Below are 19,002 nucleotides of genomic sequence, written 5' to 3'. Positions count from 1 at the left end.
GGACCCACTATGTAGGGAACAGACTGAGTTGATTCAGTCCTTGGGGACCCAGCAAGCCTCCAGATGCCAAGACGCATGCAGTTCTCATATGGAAAACCTGCCACCTACTCCCGTACCCCTATTCCTGATCCCTGTATCCCTGCTCACCATTTATACCACGTCTTGCACACTCGCATACATTCACAAAGTTCTCTGCGGCTGAGGTAGCGGAAGACAGACATCCAGACCTCCCGCTGCATCCAGCTTTCGTCTCCATCCTGAGCCCAACTGCCCCGGCCATTCAGCCTGGCTGCACCCCCCTCCTCTGCACTGTCATCTTCCTCCTCCTCCTCCTCCTCTTCCTCCTCCTCTCCCCCCAGCCCCTCCTCATCCCCACGCTGGGGGGTTCGGGCTGGGCAGTGCTGCACTAGCACGCGGGGGGAATGGCGAAGGTTGGCAGAGGAGGCCGTGATGGCCTGCAGCTTGGGCACAATGGAGGTCCCGTGGAGCTCTTTGGTGGGCCTCTGCAGCGTGACAGTGAGGTACGATCCCCGGATCTTGGCTTTCTCAACTTCAGACAGCTCCTTTTTGCCGCTGGGATTGTTCTCCTTTTCCCGTACCATGGTGCGCTCTGTGGCCTGCAGCCGCAGCAACTGCCGCCGTTTGAAGCGCTCATCGCGGCTGGCACTGTGGTGGTCGCTGGGGCCAGCCCCAGGGGATGACCGAGTCACCATACCCCGGGGGGAGACTGGGTCATGGATGAGCTGCAGCATGGAAGTGGGTGAGTGAGGCGGGGGCGTGAGGGGCTCGTCGCAGCTCCGCAGGGGCCGCAGGACTTTGGCTTGCACGGCTTCTTCATCACTCTCTTCCATTTTCCGCTTCTGCAAAACAGGCCCGCAAAAGCCCCGTCAGCGCCTTTTTCCAAAACCCTCTAAATTTACGTGAGCCTCACGGTTGCTCTCAGGAGACTCGAAAGAAGACAGATCGCCGCTCTTCTATGCTGAAAGGGGTACCCGCAGGCTACAGGGTGGTCACTTCCTCAGAGTCTACAATCTGCCGGATTGGCAACGGAGCTCAAGTCTGTGCTGGAGAAAGCTGATTACAGAATAAACCCTTAAAATAGGTCACTTGGGAAATCTACCTGTGACACAGAGGTTTGTGTCCAAGTATAGAGGAGTGAGATCCAAATTTGGGCTGCATGATTCCACAGCCCACCTTATGCATCTCTTGCCCCAAATTTTGGGATTATAATTCCCTGGATAAAGATATCCTTTAAAGAGGCCACAACTTTACCCCTATGCAATCTGACCATTTTTAATTGTCTCTAATTTAGCTCCTTCACCCTGGAGATGCTTCTGATGGTAGATGCTCGTGGTAGAAGAAAAGCAGCATACAGATGCCGTTTCAACTAGGACACAGAATCTGACAGCAGTAAACACCACTTTAGCTCCACCAGTGTCTGAGCTGGACTCTACCAGGTTGCTGCTTCCACTTCGTACCCCACCCTATCCCTAGAGAGCAACTGTATGGGAGTTAAAGCAGAGAATGAGAACCTCTGTGAGGAACTGCAATGCTTCAGAGGCATCTGCGCTGGATGAAGAAGAGGAAACTGGGTTGGGTTCAGTGAAGCCAGCGTTCCACAAAGGCCCACAACCTCATCCTAGGCCACTTTTCTCTTCCTGGAGCCCACTGTGACTTTGCCGTGATGACGCTGAACCAGTGTTCCACTAGGGACCAGTGAGTAGCGGTTCAAACTTTCCTCAAGGAGACAGTTTCCGTCCCTCAGCAACAAGCCCCGCTCCCTGTCTATACCTTCTCAGAGCACTATGGTTGGAAGAGAATGACCACCTTTTGGGTGCCGGCTTTTACAATGCAAGAAGGTAACCCTAAAACACAGCATCTGTCAGCCCATCTGTTACAGGAGGGAGGCAAACACCCACCACTACCCCCTCTGCCACTGCTGCCAATGAGAAAAATGTAAAAGCTTCCAGTGTAACAACTTGAGGTAAGGAGAACTTCAGCACTAGTTAACTCTAAATCCCTGCACTCCCAAGATAGACTGAAAATTCAACTACCTCAGTGTCCAAGTGGGAAGAAATAGAAAGAAGACAAGGAAACTTGTCTCTACTCCTGTGCAATGGACCCAGGGGAGACCACCGGGGTCTGGATGGCTGCCACTAGGCCAGCTGCCTCCTCCGCATGTGCCCTCAACAGGCCTTGTTCTTGCTGGTCTGAGTAACCAGAGTCCTTTTGGCCCTTTAGCATTACCCACCGGGCCAGCAACCTCCACTACTCAGGGCCAAGGTCATGGCACTGGTCCCCCTGCAGGGAGGGGCTACCTCTGTAGGACATGTTTGGGCACATGGGCAGGACTTTCTGCAAGGCCACAAAGGTGAAGAGGACAAAAATGTGAGCCTGCTTAACTGGAAATTCCAGCACACCACTGTACTTACCTACTGCCTCAGGTCACTGCCTGCCTTCTAGTTTCATTCCTCAGGAGCAACTGTGCTCACCTCACTGCCCTCCTCAAACAACCCAGCTGTGCTACCTCTTTTTTAGGGTCCCAGAGTGTAAAAGGACCTCAGCAATTTGCAGACTCCAAGTGGAACAGTATTCAGTAATAAAAAAAAAAACCCGAACATTAAAAACTCAAACAAAAGAAAAAAAATAATTAACCAAAGAGAGGAAAGAGGTATCATACACAATACAAAATAATCTCTGTGGGTCAGAAAAACCATGTGAATAAAGTTGCAAAGGTAAACATATTCTAACCATCCCCCAAGCCCAGCGTTTCCTTTCTTCTCCAGTGCAGTCTGGAAAAAGCTCCCTTACCTGGGCTTTCTCCGAGCTGTCCTCCTGGTAGCACTTTGGACACTCCCAGCAATTTGGCAATTCCTCATTAAGCAGCCCTTCTCCATCCATCTAGAGTAAGACAGGGATATTAAAAATCTATCTCATTAAAAACAAACAAAACGAAATGAAACAAACCCCAGCCCTTTTTTAAGATTTAATTTTTTGAGAGAGCGAGCGAGCGCACAAGCACGGGGAGCCACAGGCAGAGGGTAAGCAGGTTCCCCACTGAGCAGGGAGCCCGATGCGGGACTCGATCCCAGGACCCTGGGATTATGACCCTAGCCGAAGGCAGACGCTTAACCAACTGAGCCACCCAGGCGCCCCCACCCCAGCCTGTTTCTTAAGGCTCCTTTATCACACAGTAACAGCCATGTGGTTGGGAAGACCATGGAAGTTACCTATTCGTAAACACGTTGACCCATAGGGGAGGAAAAACCCAGCCACTGGGAGACTGGCCACCCTCACTCTTTGTTACTTGATCAAAGTTAGATTCCATGAGGAGATTCCCAAGAGTCTGGGTCAATGTGGGGTTTCTCCTGACATACAGATGTATATATTTATCTCTTCTAACACATTTATTTTCCTGAAAGTTTCCTGCCACTTTGCAAAAGGAACTGACTACACAATTCAGAAGGTGCCAGACCTCATCTTGATTGTGAAGCACAGTAATTATGACTGCTTGGGTTCAGACACTAGTGGCCTGGTCTCTGTGACAGTGTTCTCAACTCTAAAGTGGGGATAAATAACAATTCCTATCTTACAGGGTTATAGTGAGGATTAAATAAATTACCTGTTAAGTGTTTAGGAAAATGCTTAGCATATAGTAAGCACTTTATCAACATGGAGATGATACCATCTTATTGATCCTAAGATGCATAGTTTTTCACATTTGAATATTTCTAAAATTGGGCGGCTTCTCACAATTAACAGTATCTTACAATCACTGTCAGCCAGATGGCAGTCATGATATAGTTGTCACCCTTGGAAAAATCAACAAAACACCAGCACCGATGCCTTTTAAATTGAAAGAAATATGAAGAAATAGGGTAGACCGGACTTCACAGGGCTGTCTTCAAGATGTAAACAAGAGGGGTGCCTGGGTAGTTAGTCAGTTAAGCATCTGACTCTTGATTTTGGCTCAGGTCATGATCTCAGGCTCGTGCTCACATTGGGCTCCGTGCTCAGTGGCGAGTCTGCTTGAGATTCTCTCTCTCTCTGCCCCTTCCCCCACTCACGTGTTCTTACTCTTAAATAAATAGATTTTTAATAAAAAGATGTAAACAAGAGAATGCATGTAAAACAGTGGTTCCCCAGGTGCCTGCGTGGCTCAGCTGGTTAAGGGCCGACTCTTGATTTTGGCCGGGGTCATGTCCACAGGGTTGTGAGATGGAGCCCTGCATCAGGCTATGAGCTGGTAGTAGAACCTGCTTAAGATTCTCTCTCCCTCTGTCCTTCCCCTCCTCCCTCTCAGAATCAATCAATCAATCAATCAATCAATCAATCAGTGGTTCTCTACCCCAACTAAACATCAGTATCATTTAAGGAGCTTCCGTAACACACTTAGGCCCAGGGTCCATGCTTAAAGAGTGGACATGACTTCTTAAAGACTGCATCGACTTCCTTATTACCTTAAGAGGCCCTCAAGTGGTACCAAGCCTGATACAGACTGAAAACTCATTAAACATTAGCTGATACTATAACTCTCACCATCTTTCAGGAACTCATATCCAGAGATACAATGAAGTACATAGCAAAGATGCTTAAAGGCACAACGCATTCCAAAATAGACCAGGCAGTTCCACAATGGCCTAGGGGCTCCAAATACACTCTTTGGAGGCCAGACTGCAGGAGAACCGGAACTAGAACTATTATTTTATGTCCTGGGCTATCTTCAGGGTCTGGCACAGTGGCAGACACACAGTCTTCTAGACATCTGAATCAAGGACAGATGTTAGACCATGACATGACCCATAGCTGATGGTCCACATCAGGGATGCTGGTAGCCTCTTGTGACAAATTCCCCCTCTCTGCTCCACTCAGTGCCTTCACTCTACCAGCTGAGGCCTCAGGTGCCCCTTAGGCCCCTCCTCACCTGGAGGCAGCCAGGATGAACAATCTCATTGCAGATACAGCATTCCATGAGTTTCTTCTCGAAGTCCTGTGTCTCCTCATTTTGATCAACCTCTCCACAGAGGGAACACGTGACTGAGTGAGGCAGTCTGGGCTACAAGAAGACAAAGATAGAAACCAAGAAAAGAGGAGACTCAGATCCTTATCAGTTCAGCTTCCCTTTAACTCAAGATGGGTGATTTGCTTCCTGTAATTCTGTTGGGAACACTCAGGGAGCATGGAAACCGGGTGAAAAGAGGTTTCTGGTAGAGAAACCAGTGGAGGAAGAAGATAGAACAAACCAGCTGAGAACTAGAGACAGAGACCAGTTTACTCTCCCCAGTCTGTCTCAGGCCTCACAGGTCCCTCCTTTCTAATACACTTAAAGGGACAGACAGCAGTGATCTGTCCTTGAAATACTGCTCTCTCATTTGAAAACTGGGTGAGGAAGGATGAAAAATTAAATAGGATCATTTTTAGTATTAGATACCTTCCTTCTGAACCCAGACAGAAAAGGAACAAAACAAAGCAAGCCAAAAAGAGAGAGATTGCTTTCCATCTCTTAAGTCTTTAGAACTCTCACTACCTATACTTCAATCCCTTTGGCACCACCCCTTCTCCCCCTCCCCCAAGTTCTTTACCCAGCAGGCCACTTACTGCCAAGCACTGCCGAAGGACACAGGACTGCTTCATGCGACCAGGCCCCCCAAACTTCTTCATGTCCCTGCAGTAGTGGCAGACTCCACACTCTCCTTGCACACAGGCTTTGCATTTCCGACAGCGCACTCGTCTCCGCCTGGCTCCTGACACTATGGGGGAGGCGGCAGCTGGCCTCACAGGTGTTAACCGAGGAGCCGGTTTCATAGTGTGAGGCTTTGTGATGGGGATGGTAGGAACCCGCACCTTTGGCCGGGCGGGGAATTTTAGCTGGAAAGAGAAAGCAGTGAGGTCAAATATATCAAGTAACTTTAAGGACTCGAGAGTGTAGAAGATTACAAAGCCGTGGGCAAATCTGCCCACTGCCTGTTTTTGTAAATGAAATTTGACCAGAACACAATGACGCTCATCTGTTTATGTATCGTCTATGGCTGCTTTCACGTGCAATGGCAGAGTTGAGAAGTTGCCAGAGACTGTATGGCCTGCAAAACTGAGAATATTTATTTATTGCTTTTATTATATTTATCATCTATGTATTTACCTTTACAGAAAAGGTTTGCCAATCCCATCAGGCTTTTTACTTCAGCCACATCCCTCTCACTCTGTTGAACTGTGACAGTCCCCCCTCCCTGAAGCTTTCTATGTACCAAAGTCACTCCAGGGGCCCTCCAATATTTCCTTAGCCTGAATATTACTACTCAGAAGATACTCGTAAAGAAGACCCTAAACTACTTGAGGGTGAGATGGATCTTGCTCATTTCTTTAGTATTCTGAATCTGGTACATGACAGATACTCCAAGAGCCCTTAAGTGTAGAATATTATCTCTCAGGTACACATTTATAATTTTATTACTTGCATCTGTCCTGGTGATCTTTTCAAGAACAAGGACTGGGTCTTTTAGTTCTTTAATTTTCCACGGTACCTTAAACATGTTTCTGACACAAAACATTCAACAGCCAGAAATGACTAAACTGTTTTGAGGCAGTCTCATGTGGTTAAGCATAGGCTAAGTGGGACCCCTCCACCTAGGAAGTGGTTCTTTTAAGACATCTTTCACAGCTATACACCTAAACACTCCTGGAATGTGATGGTTCTGCAAGTTTCAACTGGGGAACACCAAAGAATGGCCTATGTATTTGCTGGACTCATGGCCAGGATCAGAATGCTAGCCCTTACTTTTATTTAATAAATAACCTTGACAAAGGACAATACAGGAAAAAATTATACAGGACCTAACTGAAGAGGCATGAAAACTCCTGACCATTTATTTGCTAACAGGTAATTCCCTTCCTTCTTTTTTCCAATTTGATACTGAAAAATCCACATTAAGGGGTTTCTTGAGTGTGCACTCACTCCATCTGGCCATTTATATATGTAATTATTTTGACTAGTTTTAAAAAATATCTGTGAAAATAACTGAATCATGGGGCCAGAAGGATAGGAACCAATCCATTCTGGTGAATAAATGCACACTTTTGCATCTAGGAACCTGGAGGCAGGTTCCTAGTTTAGTTCCTAGTTCCTAGTTCTGTTAGGAGAGTCACCTCCAAAAACAGCCAATTATCCTGACCTAAGAGTTAAAACAGAACTGAATAATGATTTTCTGTCAGTTTATATTAATGCACCAAAAGCTGTCTGCCTCTCGTTGTTCTTTTTCTTCCTGGAATGGTGATGGTCAGCCAGCAAATGCTTCAGCAGCCTGAAGATCAAGAAGAATAGTTTCTTACCTTATCCCTTTTTGGCCACTGTACTATAGGGACTCCAGTGAGGGCTAACTTGGGATCGCTGTTGGCAAGCTCCTCCAGCAAAATCTAAGGGTAGGACAGGACAGAAGAGGGGGAAAAAAAGCAGGGCACAGTGAACAAAGAGCCAACCACTCCCAACAGTATCTAGACTTAGCCCCAGTCCCTAAAAGCAATGTGGGAAGGGCAGGCTGGCAACTGTTTTCCCTTCACTTATAGAGACTCATTGCAAAACAAATAAACTGAAGATGAAAGAGAAAACTCCAACTAGTATAGTACTATCAAGACTTTGAATTTACCTTTGTTCCCAACCCCACACTTGCATACTCACTGTACTGTTAATATGTGCGCTGAAGTAACTAGCTACGTGGCGACAAGTGTTACTTGTCACACAGTTCTATATACGGCAGTAAAACTTTATATTGCCCTTTTACTTTTCAATACCGGTCAATGAATATTATCAAGAAGTAAGTACTGCCTTCATTTTGTAGATCTCAGCAAAGTAGCAAAAAAGATTGGCTAGTACTGGATTAATAATATGAACGGCAGTCTTAATGACCTGATTCAACCCAGAGCTCTAAGGCTGATTACAGAAATCTCAACTTCAAATCAACCAATCAATTGACCAATCTCTCTCACACACATAAAGTCAATTATTTGGCTTTATTCTTATAAATGGAGCAGGAACAATTGTAGGGACAACAGTTTTGATGGCTTTAACCAATCTACTTTGAATGACTTGAGGACAATGCTACAGTAAGAAACTGCCAGTTAAGTCAATCATACTGGTTGAGTGTTATCTGGAAGCAAGTCTTTATGTTTTAGACAGAGATTTCTGAATCCCAAACCTTCTAGCAGAATGAAATCCCTCTTCCTCTGACCTCATGAACCCTAATGCAAAGGTAACAGCAAAATAACACAAATCCAGAAGATAAGTTACAAGATTCCTTTCAGGTTGCCCTAGTATATTAACTGTTTCAACAAAAACTAAACTTTGATCCTAGACAGTGAGCATTCCTGGGCCATCTTTAATAATCATTTCTATATTCCTGTGGACTCTATGCCTAGAAGACCAGGACTTTTTGAAGCATGAAGCACTTCGTCTACCAAGCATTTTCACCCTTAACCTAAGGATCATGATCCAAATCCCGGAGTTGGGACTCAGAAAGACCCTTTAAAACTCACACCCAGGAAGCTCCTCCACGAAGATCCCCTTTGCCAAGTCTCCAGATGCCTCTCACCCTCCCCCAAACTGATTTCATTTGCAGACGTTTTATTTACTTCAAGTTGCTATGGCATCCTATTCTGAAGCCTCCTGTTTAACACCGCACAGCGTGGGGGTGAAGAGGCGGGGTGCGGTGCCACGTGGGACTAGGCTCTGGTATGGGCTCCAAATCTCCCTCGGGTGAAAAATTCAGGTCCATTCAAAATGTGTGCTAGGGAGTGCACAGTTCCCCTCCCCCACATCGTACTGCTGAGGAGTAGGACTCTGCCCATTTCCTCTGCCGGAGAGCAATGAGCTGTCCACAAACAGGGACTTTCCACTTTCAGCAAAACAGACCGCACAGAAAGATCTGCGATTGTTTAAGAGTAGGAAAGGAACCTAACTGTTCACCAAAGCAATCTAATTCTACCTGCAAGATTTTTTGTGGGGGATAAGGAAAGGTAGGTAGAGAAACTGTCTCTGCGTGGGGGGTAGGGGGCAGCTGTTCACCCATATACCCCTCACTTACTGGGGTCTGTGTGGGTGTGGAGGGAAATGCAGATTTCCTTCCAAGCCTTATTTTTTTGGGGCCATACGACCAAGCTCGCCCTGCTTCATCAAAAAAGGCAGACTCCAGCTGAGGCCCTCTAAGAAACCATATAAAGAAGCCACCACCCTTCACCAGAGGGGGTTTGGGACGGGGAGCCGAGAGCGGGGGTGGAGTGCGGAAAGGCTGACGCCTATCTGGGCTCCTGGCATTCGGGAGAACATTCAAACACAAGCCCACACCCCACACATCACAGGAAGGGGAAGAGAACAGCGGGTGTCTGGGCAGAGAAGGGAAAAGGATTCCCAAAAGCCAAGCGACCCAATTCAAAAGCATATCCCACCAGGAGAGGGAACAAGTGCAGCGACGGCTCACGCAACACTAAGTAACCTGAGCATTGTCCTGGACTCGCCCGGCAGGCTCTTCTTCTGCCTCTTCGCTGAGACAAAGTCCCTACAGTTACACACATCCCGAGTCAGAAAGGGTTTGCCGCCCGCCCGCCTGACCTTGCGTTTTTCGTTGCTCTGGAGCTGCCGAGGCTCTTGGTTGAAGTTTCCCCAGCGTCTTTGTTTTGTTTTCTGTATTGGAAGTTGTGCTGAAGGAGTTAGGTTTTCTCCCTCTAGGAAAATCCCAATTTACTTGAAAATTCTGGAATCTCCCAAAGTACATCAGGCAGGGCAGTCCAGTTATAACCCTTCAGGCTACCCAGAGGGAGCAGCGTGTCGTGCTCTGAGCTCCTTCTCAAGCCCTTCAGCTCAGCCGCGGCTTCCTGTGCCTGCGAACAATGCTGCTGCGTCACCCACATGCAGCTCCCAGAAATGCTTTGCAACGGAAGATGGCAGGAGGGGGAGCTGAGCTCGAGTGAGCGAGCCAGGCAGAGGGCCCAGCCGTCCTGCTGCAGAGTCGGGAGGGGGTGTGCTCGGCGAGGGCTGTCGGCCGGTGATTGGAGGAAAGGCTGCCCAGGAGGCAAGCTGGGCCGCGCCCCTGCCTCCTCCCTCCCACCACCACTGCAATAGGAGAACCCAAGGCCGGCCCCAAAGGGCTCCCTCTGGCCGACTTCGGAAGGCGCCAGCAAAAGGAAAGGCTTTAACCCATTCTGCATCTGGGCCCCGTGAGTGTCCTTGGCTCCGTCCACACCCTTCCCCTCAGGGTGACCTCTTATTGTTATAGACAGCACTCTTTCTTGCTGACCACTCACACACAATTCTCTCCTCTGCTCTTCAAGCAAACAGCAAGTGACCCGAAGTTCAGCCTGTGCAGGAACCAGGCACCCGGAGCTGAGCTCCTCTGAGTTCCTTTCTCCTGGCACACCCGCCTGCTTCACCTGCCCTTGCTGCTCTCCCAAGCCCAGGATCCAGAACGAGCATACATATTTCCAGGAAAACCTTCAGGAACGACACATTTCAACCAATACTGAGATATTCAATACATATGTCTGTTTAATATCAACTACTTCTACAACAGATGCCTGCCTCTGGTTGCGACTGGGCACTCCACCACCGGAACAGAAATGTCTAGGCAGCTCTTCTAGCAGTTCCATCATGACCGAGTCAAGCTAGCTGAGGCTCAATCTCAGGTCGAGGTGCTTTACTCTCCTGCCTCGGAACCAGCACAAGGAGCCACTGCATTTGTGTTTGCCAACTCCATATCCACCAGTCTCCTCAGACTCTCCAGGACTCCAGCACTCCTGCACATTTCCTATTCATTTCCTATTCCAGTCGTTTATTTTGCCTGCCCCATTCTTCATGTTCCCTGGATGAAGCTGGCGACTCTGCATCTTGTCAGACACCTCAACCATGCCATTTCTGACAGCCCCTCGAGTGATGTGTGTCACGCGCTCTCCATGCATTGATCACGGTCAGGGCGAAGCTCAGACTGAACAAGCACTCTCTCAGGCTACAGCGTACTGTATTCTTGGAGCCAGATTTATGTAATTTTTAGACTCTCATAAATGTAACTTGGCTTTTTCAGAAATTACAGAAGCTGCTTTGAAATAAACATCTCAGGCCACTAAGAACCTAGCTGGGAAACATTCTTACTTATTTCCAGGACAGTTGTTTCAGTGAGTTTCTAGTGCAGAGTCAGTGGCTAATAGGCTTTATGGGGCCTAGGCTTTGCTGTCAGGGGCTACGTATTTTAATTTTTACAGTAGTTTACCAAGAAAAGGAGGGAGGGAGTTCTGTGCTTTTTGGCTGAGCTCTTCCTGAAAAAGTTTCTATGATCATCCCAATCCTAAACCTCTAGTTTGCACTTTATCTTAAGACTCAAAGACCAAGGCAATCAGCCTATTATGTTTGAAAAACTTTCCTTAATAGTGTGAGAGGTCTTCTTGGAAAATCCTTGTTTTGGTCTTAGTCCTATCTAACCTAGAGGGATGATAAAGAATGAACACTTAGGAAAAACATATTATCGTGTTGTAGCAAGTGAAAACCGTAAAGGTCACCAGGAAAGGACAAAAACCAGACAGGATACTAGGAAACTCCAAGTAAATTTCCAAATCACAAATTAAACAAGGCCAGTTTTTTTCTATTAATTTAGAATAAAAGATAGGCAACAAAGATCAGAATTAGTAAGAACATGGCATGTAATACAATAATAAAATGAAAACACTTTGAGGAATTATATGTATTTTAACCTAACCTTGTATGCCTTGTAGCCGTTAAATTATTTAAAACTTTCTATTTAGGGGTGCCTGGCTGCTTAGTCGGTGGAGCATGAGACTCAGTCTTGGGGTTGTGAGTTTGAGCCCCATAGGGGGTGGAGAGTTTACTTAAAAAAAATAAGTATTAAGTAAACAAAACTTTTCACTTAGTAAGAATGTGTGAATTAGGGGTGCCTGGGTGGCTCAGTTGGTTAAGCGACTGCCTTCGGCTCAGGTCATGATCCTGGAGTCCCGGGATGGAGTCCCACATCGGGCTTCCGGCTCAGCAACGAGTCTGCTTCTCCCTCTGACCCTCTTCCCTCTCGTGCTTTCTATCTCTCGTTCTCTCTCTCTCTCAAATAAATAAAATCTTTAAAAAAAAAGAATGTGTGAATTATTACAAATAACAGTAAAAACTGCAAATGAAGTTTTATTTACAGAGAGTGCCTCTTCCCCCCCCAATCTGGTTTATGGATTAAGATCTAATAATGGGTCCTCTACCAGTTCTTCTCTTTAACTAGTGTCAGAGTCACCCCCAAAGTGTCAGATGACGCAAACTTGTGATTAGTGTCTATATTTATCTGAAACCATGACTCTCTGCCTTCAGTTCCATCGTACTCCTGAGATGGAACCTACTGTAAATTTTTAGATCACGGTTACAAAATGTTAGAATCTCAGATCAGAGCAGGAATAGTAGCCTATTGCACCACAAATAAGAATTCTGGAATTTATAAATTGAGAACCATTTATATAATGTTGGTAATGAATATGTATCATCTAACAGGAAAGTTTATTAACTTTTAATTTTTTATTTTTTTAAGAGCTCGCCTGAAATTTTTATTTTATTTAAAGATTTTATTTATTCATTTGACAGAGAGAGAGAGAGAGAGAGAAAACGCGTGCGTGCACGCACAAGCAGGGGGAGCAGCAGAGGGAGAGGGAGGCAGGCTCTCTGCTGAGCAGGGAGCCAGATGTGTTGCGGGGCTTGATCCCAGGACCCTGAGATCACGACCTGAGCCAAAGGCAGATGTTGAACCAACTGAGCCACCCAGGTGCCCCTAACTTTTTACTTATTTATTTTATTTTTTAAAGATTTTATTTATTTGAGAGAGTGAGAATGAGAGAGAAAGAGAGCACATGAGAGGGGGGAGGGTCAGAGGGAGAAGCAGACTCCCCGCTGAGCAGGGAGCCCGATATGGGACTCGATCCCGGGACTCCAGGATCATGACCTGAGCTGAAGGCAGCTGCTTAACCAACTGAGCCACCCAGGCGCCCTCTTTTTATTTATTTATTTATTTATTTTTTAAAGTAGGTTCCACGCCCAGCATGGAGCTCAAAGTGGGGCCTGAACTCATGACCCTGAGATCAAGACCTGAGCTGAGATCAAGAGTCAGGATGCTTAACCAACTGAGCCACGTGGGCACCCCTTATTTATTTATTTTTAAGTAATCTCTACACCCAACGTGGGGAACAAACTCACGACCCCAAGATCAAGAGTCGCATGCCCTTTCGACTGAGCCAGCCAGGTGCCCCTTAACTTTTGAATTAATAAGACTGGCACCTCCTTCCCTCAGGATAGAATCCACCCACCCACACTCAGTGTTCAGTCAACACTCTATGTCATGCATGGTACCTGTAAACCTAGAATGCACTTACTTTCTCAGCCCATTTAAATGCCTGTTCCACCACTGACTTGTAAGCCCCTTGAGGGCTTGATCCATAGCATGTTGGCATATTTACTCCAATACTCAGCCTGGTTCCTGGCACAGAGTAGGCAGGCATTATTCAGAGTAGTGGAATAAATGAATTTCAAAGATTTGTAACATCTAATTTTCTGTAATAGTGATATGGCTTACTAAGTACTCTACTAACATTATCATTAATTTTCAGAATAGCTCCACCGAGGTAGATGATATTTTACAGAAGAGAAAACAGGCTTTCATAGATCTAGTATCTTGACCAAAAGTCACGTTTGCTAAGCTTATCAAAATAGCTCAGAGAAACCAAGAAGGTAAATACACAACACTGAATTCGTTTCACTGAGGTGGGCAGCCTATGTACATATATTAAAAGCTCCTTTATGACCAAAATAAATACAAACAACACAATAAAGTCTGATTAAAAACTCAGTCTTCCAGCTGACGCCCACCACATTGCTGTGACCCACTGGCAACAGTTGGCATGTCCCACTCTCCAGCACCCCTGCAATGCACATACAAAAGAGATTTTTTTCCCGCATTAATGGGATTGTACTATACACACTGCTCTAAGTTCTGTCTCTAATCAACATCTATCAAGCACAAGACTTCCTGATTTCAGAGATGCGAAAGTATCTCACAGTGGGAGAGAACTCCATTCTACCTTTAGTGCACTTTTAGGAGTCAAAGTTACCACACCCTCCCAAACATACACACTCCTGATTACTTTCCCCTGATCTTTACCAGTAAGTCAACACTTTTTAATGTCCCCTTTTTTCTCGAATCCCCTTCCAATTTTATATTCTATGATCTTTCTTCAACAATGCGGAATTTAACATTTAGAATCTTCAAAGCCCTTTCCCCCCATCACTAAAATGGACTTTTCTTTCAGGGATACGGAATTATGGATCATCTCACCACTTCTGCTCTCATCTCTTCTGCTAGTTCTTCTTGAGAGCCACACAGGCTGCATCAAGAAACAATTCCTCTCTCTGCAGGAAGAGTAAACTCTGGGTTTGCAGCTGTCCTCCACTGCAGCATAGGCTTCTACGCTATACGCACCAAGTTCTCTAGCACTGAAGGCTCCAGCTGTGCAGTAATGGCACCTACCCAATCCAATGCTTCTTTACTTTTGGGTGATGTTCAGATTCTCAAAGTATTCAAGCTCTAAACTCACACTGTCTTAAGCTCAGATTAAACATAAATGGTCAAATGCAGGAATAATTAATCCACTTGATCTTAAGTGAAACTACCTGCAGAGCTGGAATCTAAATCTGTTGTCTTCTGGTATCAGCTGCATTTTAACTATGGTATCGGGTAAACAAGACAAGGTGCGGGACAAGCCCCTCCAGGAATAATCAAACACTGTCAGCCCACTAGTCATCCTGGTGGCCACTCCTTCTTCATGCTCTGGTCTCTATGCCATTCTATCTTAGCCCGTGATGGCAGCCATGTTTTTCATGATTCCTGACAAACACAAGGAAGCTCTCTCTAGACACTTTTCATTGCTAAGAGCCCTCTTTAGAGATCTCTCTAACTCATTCCCTTTCTTGCTGCTTCCTTTTATTCTTATAAGTATTTAACCCAAGTTTTTCTACATTTTCCCCTATCGCTCTGCCTCCTCAAATATCTTTATTTAACTACTATAGTTAAGGGAGTTTCTGTATTTCTATCATGACACTTGACCTTGTACAACTGACTAGTGGATTATAATACGGCTTCCTACAACTGGATTCAATGGAGTCAAATCCCTTATTCTTTTTCATGATTCAGAAATATAGATATTGAGACCAAAAGAATGTCAGTGAGATATAAACTTAGAAATCTTTTTTAGGGATCCTATAGACAAGTTAATTAATTTAATGTTTCCTATATGTATCTATGATGGAATAGCTACATAAAAAAGAAACTTCTGAGGGAAAAAGGGAAAGATGCTACAATCAAACTCTCAGGAAAGTATAAACATGTATGTCCCATCACAATGGAAAAGAAAAAATTTAAATGTTTTTGCTCACTCTAGGTGGAAAGTGAATTTAAAATCTAGTTTGTGAGTCTGGAAAAGCATAGTTAAGCTTGTTTTGTGGCATATTAATCATTATAGAAATAGGACCACATCTACACCTGGAACTTTGTTATTTCCTCCCCTAAATACAAGCCACGATGATACCACCTGTCTTTTCTAGAAAAAACCTTATTAAACAAACTATAAAACCAACTGTCCCATTTCTATCACTACCAGAGAGGACCAACCTCACCAGGTTACCACTCTTTTTTAGCCTCTTTAGTTTTCTACCCTTTCACTGATGCATAAACAATAAGATACAAATAAAAAGTTTATCATAAAAAGAAAAAAACAGAAGAAAAGAAAGTTCAGGTCCTATCCTAGACATTAGAATTCTTTCCTGAGGTGGCTGGCAGAAGTGGCCAAGGAAAAACGTGAATCAGGAAATCAGGATGGAACAGACATACTGAGATATTAAACCCATCTTCCTTAGGGTCACATGAAATTATTCAATATAAATACTTCTGTGGCTTAAAATAATCTATATGACAAGTTTTGAAAATACTTATTACCAATTGCGAACCAGCTTTCTAATTCACATATCCATGCCCTGCAACCAAACTGTCGCTCCAAACAATGACTTAAAAAGAAAACTGATATTCCCAGCTTTATAATTTTTGGTGTTCATGGTAATGGTTATTTGTGAGGAAAGACGTAAGAGAACTTCCTCCAATTTAGACACCTGATATCTGGATTCCTGAAAAGTAAGCTCATTTCTTTGAGGCCAATACATGAAGGATGGGACAGACTCTGAAAATTACTAATACTGGGAGACCTCTGGAAAAAGTAGAAAAATATACAACATGAAGAACCCTGATATAGCAATCAGATAAGTTATGTTATGTTGTTGTTGTTTTTTTTTAATCTCTATGCCCAACGTGGGGATTGACCTCACTACCCTGAGATCAAGAGTCGCATGCTCCACTGACGGAGCCAGCCAGGCGCGACAGGACAGATTATGTTTACGACACTTTCTCAGAAGCTGTCCCAATGATTTTTTAAAATTTAAATCTTAACAGTAGATAAAAATGAAACTAGGGGCGCCTGGGTGGCTCAGTCGTTCAGCATCTGCCTTTGGCTCAGGTCCTGATCCCAGGGTCCTGGGATCGAGCCCCGCATCGGGCTCCCTGCTCCGCGGGAAGCCTGCTTCTCCCTCTCCCTCTGCCTGCCGCTTGCTCTCTCTCTCTCTCTCACTGTCAAATAAATAAATAAAATTAAAAAAAAAATGAAACTAAATATATGACACCTACTCAAGAAAGAGAAAAACTTCTTTCTTATCTGCTTGGGGTGAGACTACTAGAGATTATTATTGGCCACTTTTATTCTGAAACAGGCCTCTTTACCTGCGGGTCACTTGTTTAATATTTCCTAATACTAATACTTTCTTAGGCCCTCCTTTATTTTTAGAATGAATCTGAAATCTGTGTTTTTAGGTCTAAATTTAAGTCCTAACTGAACATACAAATGTCAGTATTTTCCCAGCAGGGACCTAACCTCACTTTAAGAATTTAAACACTGTGAGCGTGTGCGTACACACGCGCACACATACATATTAACTTCTTTCTGAATGGACCAGATTATCCAGAATTCCTGTACTTTCTAAGAATTGAGAAACTGCCTGCCCGAGCCAGATCAGTGGCTATTATGCAACATAACCAACCCTTACCTTCACGTCAGCAATAAGAGCATCTTCATCTTCTATCCCTGTGGGGACACATTTCTTGTGCAGTGGCAGAGACTCCAACTTATCTACAAGACAGCGGAGTCCTTCGAGCTCAAAATGGGTCAGATGCACCTGCCTGTCCTTTCGGGGACTACACTGGGGATCCCACACTTGGCCATTGTGAGAGCCCCGGCTAGAGTCAGAGGATGAATCCCCTGACAAGGTCTTCTTCAGACTTGGAAGACTTCGGCAGGTTTTGCCCAGTCCGTCATAATCCAGGTTGACCCCATTGGCCACGGGGCTAGTGAGGACAGACCGCCTGTTGCTCGGGCGCCTCGGTTCTCGATCCACTGCTTCTTCATCCCCATTTCCAGATTCTAACCCATTTAACTCCAAATCTGCCAGTAAGAAGAAAGAATATAGTAAGAACATGACACTTGACCCACGTGATCAACAAGAGAAACAGGCAGCATGGGAGGGACCCTGAGGTTATAAATGACAAAGCTGTCGACATTTTAAAATGGTCTCTCCTTGTCCCAACCTATTTGCCCACTGTTGAAAATCAGTTACAGCTAAGAATAGGATCCTGAGTTAGTGGGACGACCAAGGTAATGATCGATTTTTCAAAAGATTAAGAAGGGTCTGTGAACTGTGTGCTAGAAATAAGTCAGCTGAAAATGGCTGTAAATTAGTTTCAAGTCCAAACTGAAATTTGGGGTTATAATTTCATTAATTTTTTATTTCATTTTACTTATTTATTTGACAGAGAGAGAGAGCACAAGCAGGGGGAGTGACAGGCAGAGGGAGAGGGAGAAGCAGGCTCCCCACTGAGCAAGGAGCCCGAGCTGGGGCTCCACCCTGGGATCATGACCTGAGCTGAAGGCTGATGCTTAGCCAACTGAGCCACCCAGGCACCCGCTTCATTAACTTTTTAAGAAGCAGACAGTACAAAGCACATTTGCTTTTGTTGAAAGTTTTGGTCATAAAATTAAACTTTGGAATTGAAATCCTATCAATATGGCTAACAAAACAAAACAAGTATTTTTTAAAAGATTTTGATAGTCAAAAGTTTTAATGAAAGAAAAATTGTTAAATGTTCACTGGTCCTTTATCATGAAAACAATATAAGAAACAGACTCTCAACTATACAGAACAAACTGATGGTTACCAGAGGGGTGGTAGGTGGGGGTATGGGTAAAACAGGTGATGGGAATTAAGGAGTGTCCTTGTTGTGATGAGCACCAGGTGCTGTATGGAAGAGCTGAATCACTATATTGTCCACCTGAAACTAATATTACACTGCATGTTAACTAACTGGAATTTGAATAAAAACTTAAAGAAAGTATAAAAATTAACTAACCAATCCAAAGGGGGGAAACAAGTAATATGTTTACTATTAATAATTTAGAAAATGTAGGATGGTGCAAAGAAGTAAGTTAAGTCATCCCTTATCCCTCCACCCTTGAATAACAACTCAACAGCTGATGTACTTTCTTTCCATCTTTTTTTTCTTTTTTAAAGATTTTATTTATTTATTTATTTGACAGAGAGAGACACAGTGAGAGAGCGAGCACAAGCAGGGGGAGTGGGAGAAGCAGGCTTCCCGCAGAGCGGGGAGCCCGATGCGGGGCTCCATCCCAGGACCCTGGGACCATGACCTGAGCCGAAGGCAGACACTTAACGGCTGAGCCACCCAGGCGCCCCCCTTTTTTTTTCTTTTTAAAGATTCTATTTATTTATTTGAGAGAAAGAGGGCATGAGTGGGAGGAGGGGCAGAGAGAGAGAGAGAAGCAGACTCCCCGCTAAGCAGGGAACCCACTGCAGGGCTGGATCCCAGGACCCTGAGA

General features: G+C 44.9%; 1 protein-coding gene across 3 annotated transcripts in view; it reads right to left on the bottom strand.

Annotated features, from left to right (window-relative positions):
• KDM2A (lysine demethylase 2A) overlaps nt 1-19,002 on the bottom strand; it is a 111,007-nt gene that overhangs the window by 6,767 nt on the left and 85,238 nt on the right. For all 3 annotated transcript variants that reach the window (XM_027578513.2, XM_027578512.2, XM_027578514.2), the window contains 6 exons: nt 17,159-17,553; nt 7,327-7,410; nt 5,599-5,868; nt 4,925-5,056; nt 2,812-2,901; nt 148-860 (listed from right to left, as the gene is read on the bottom strand). In XM_027578513.2, coding sequence (XP_027434314.1) covers nt 148-860; nt 2,812-2,901; nt 4,925-5,056; nt 5,599-5,868; nt 7,327-7,410; nt 17,159-17,553 — 1,684 coding nt within the window. The remainder of the gene's footprint in view (nt 1-147; nt 861-2,811; nt 2,902-4,924; nt 5,057-5,598; nt 5,869-7,326; nt 7,411-17,158; nt 17,554-19,002) is intronic.

Source organism: Zalophus californianus, chromosome 11 (genome assembly GCF_009762305.2).
Source record: "Zalophus californianus isolate mZalCal1 chromosome 11, mZalCal1.pri.v2, whole genome shotgun sequence".
Taxonomy (NCBI): Eukaryota; Metazoa; Chordata; class Mammalia; order Carnivora; family Otariidae; genus Zalophus; species Zalophus californianus.
Note: the sequence above shows the minus strand (reverse complement) of the source record. Positions and strands in the feature narration are given on the sequence as shown.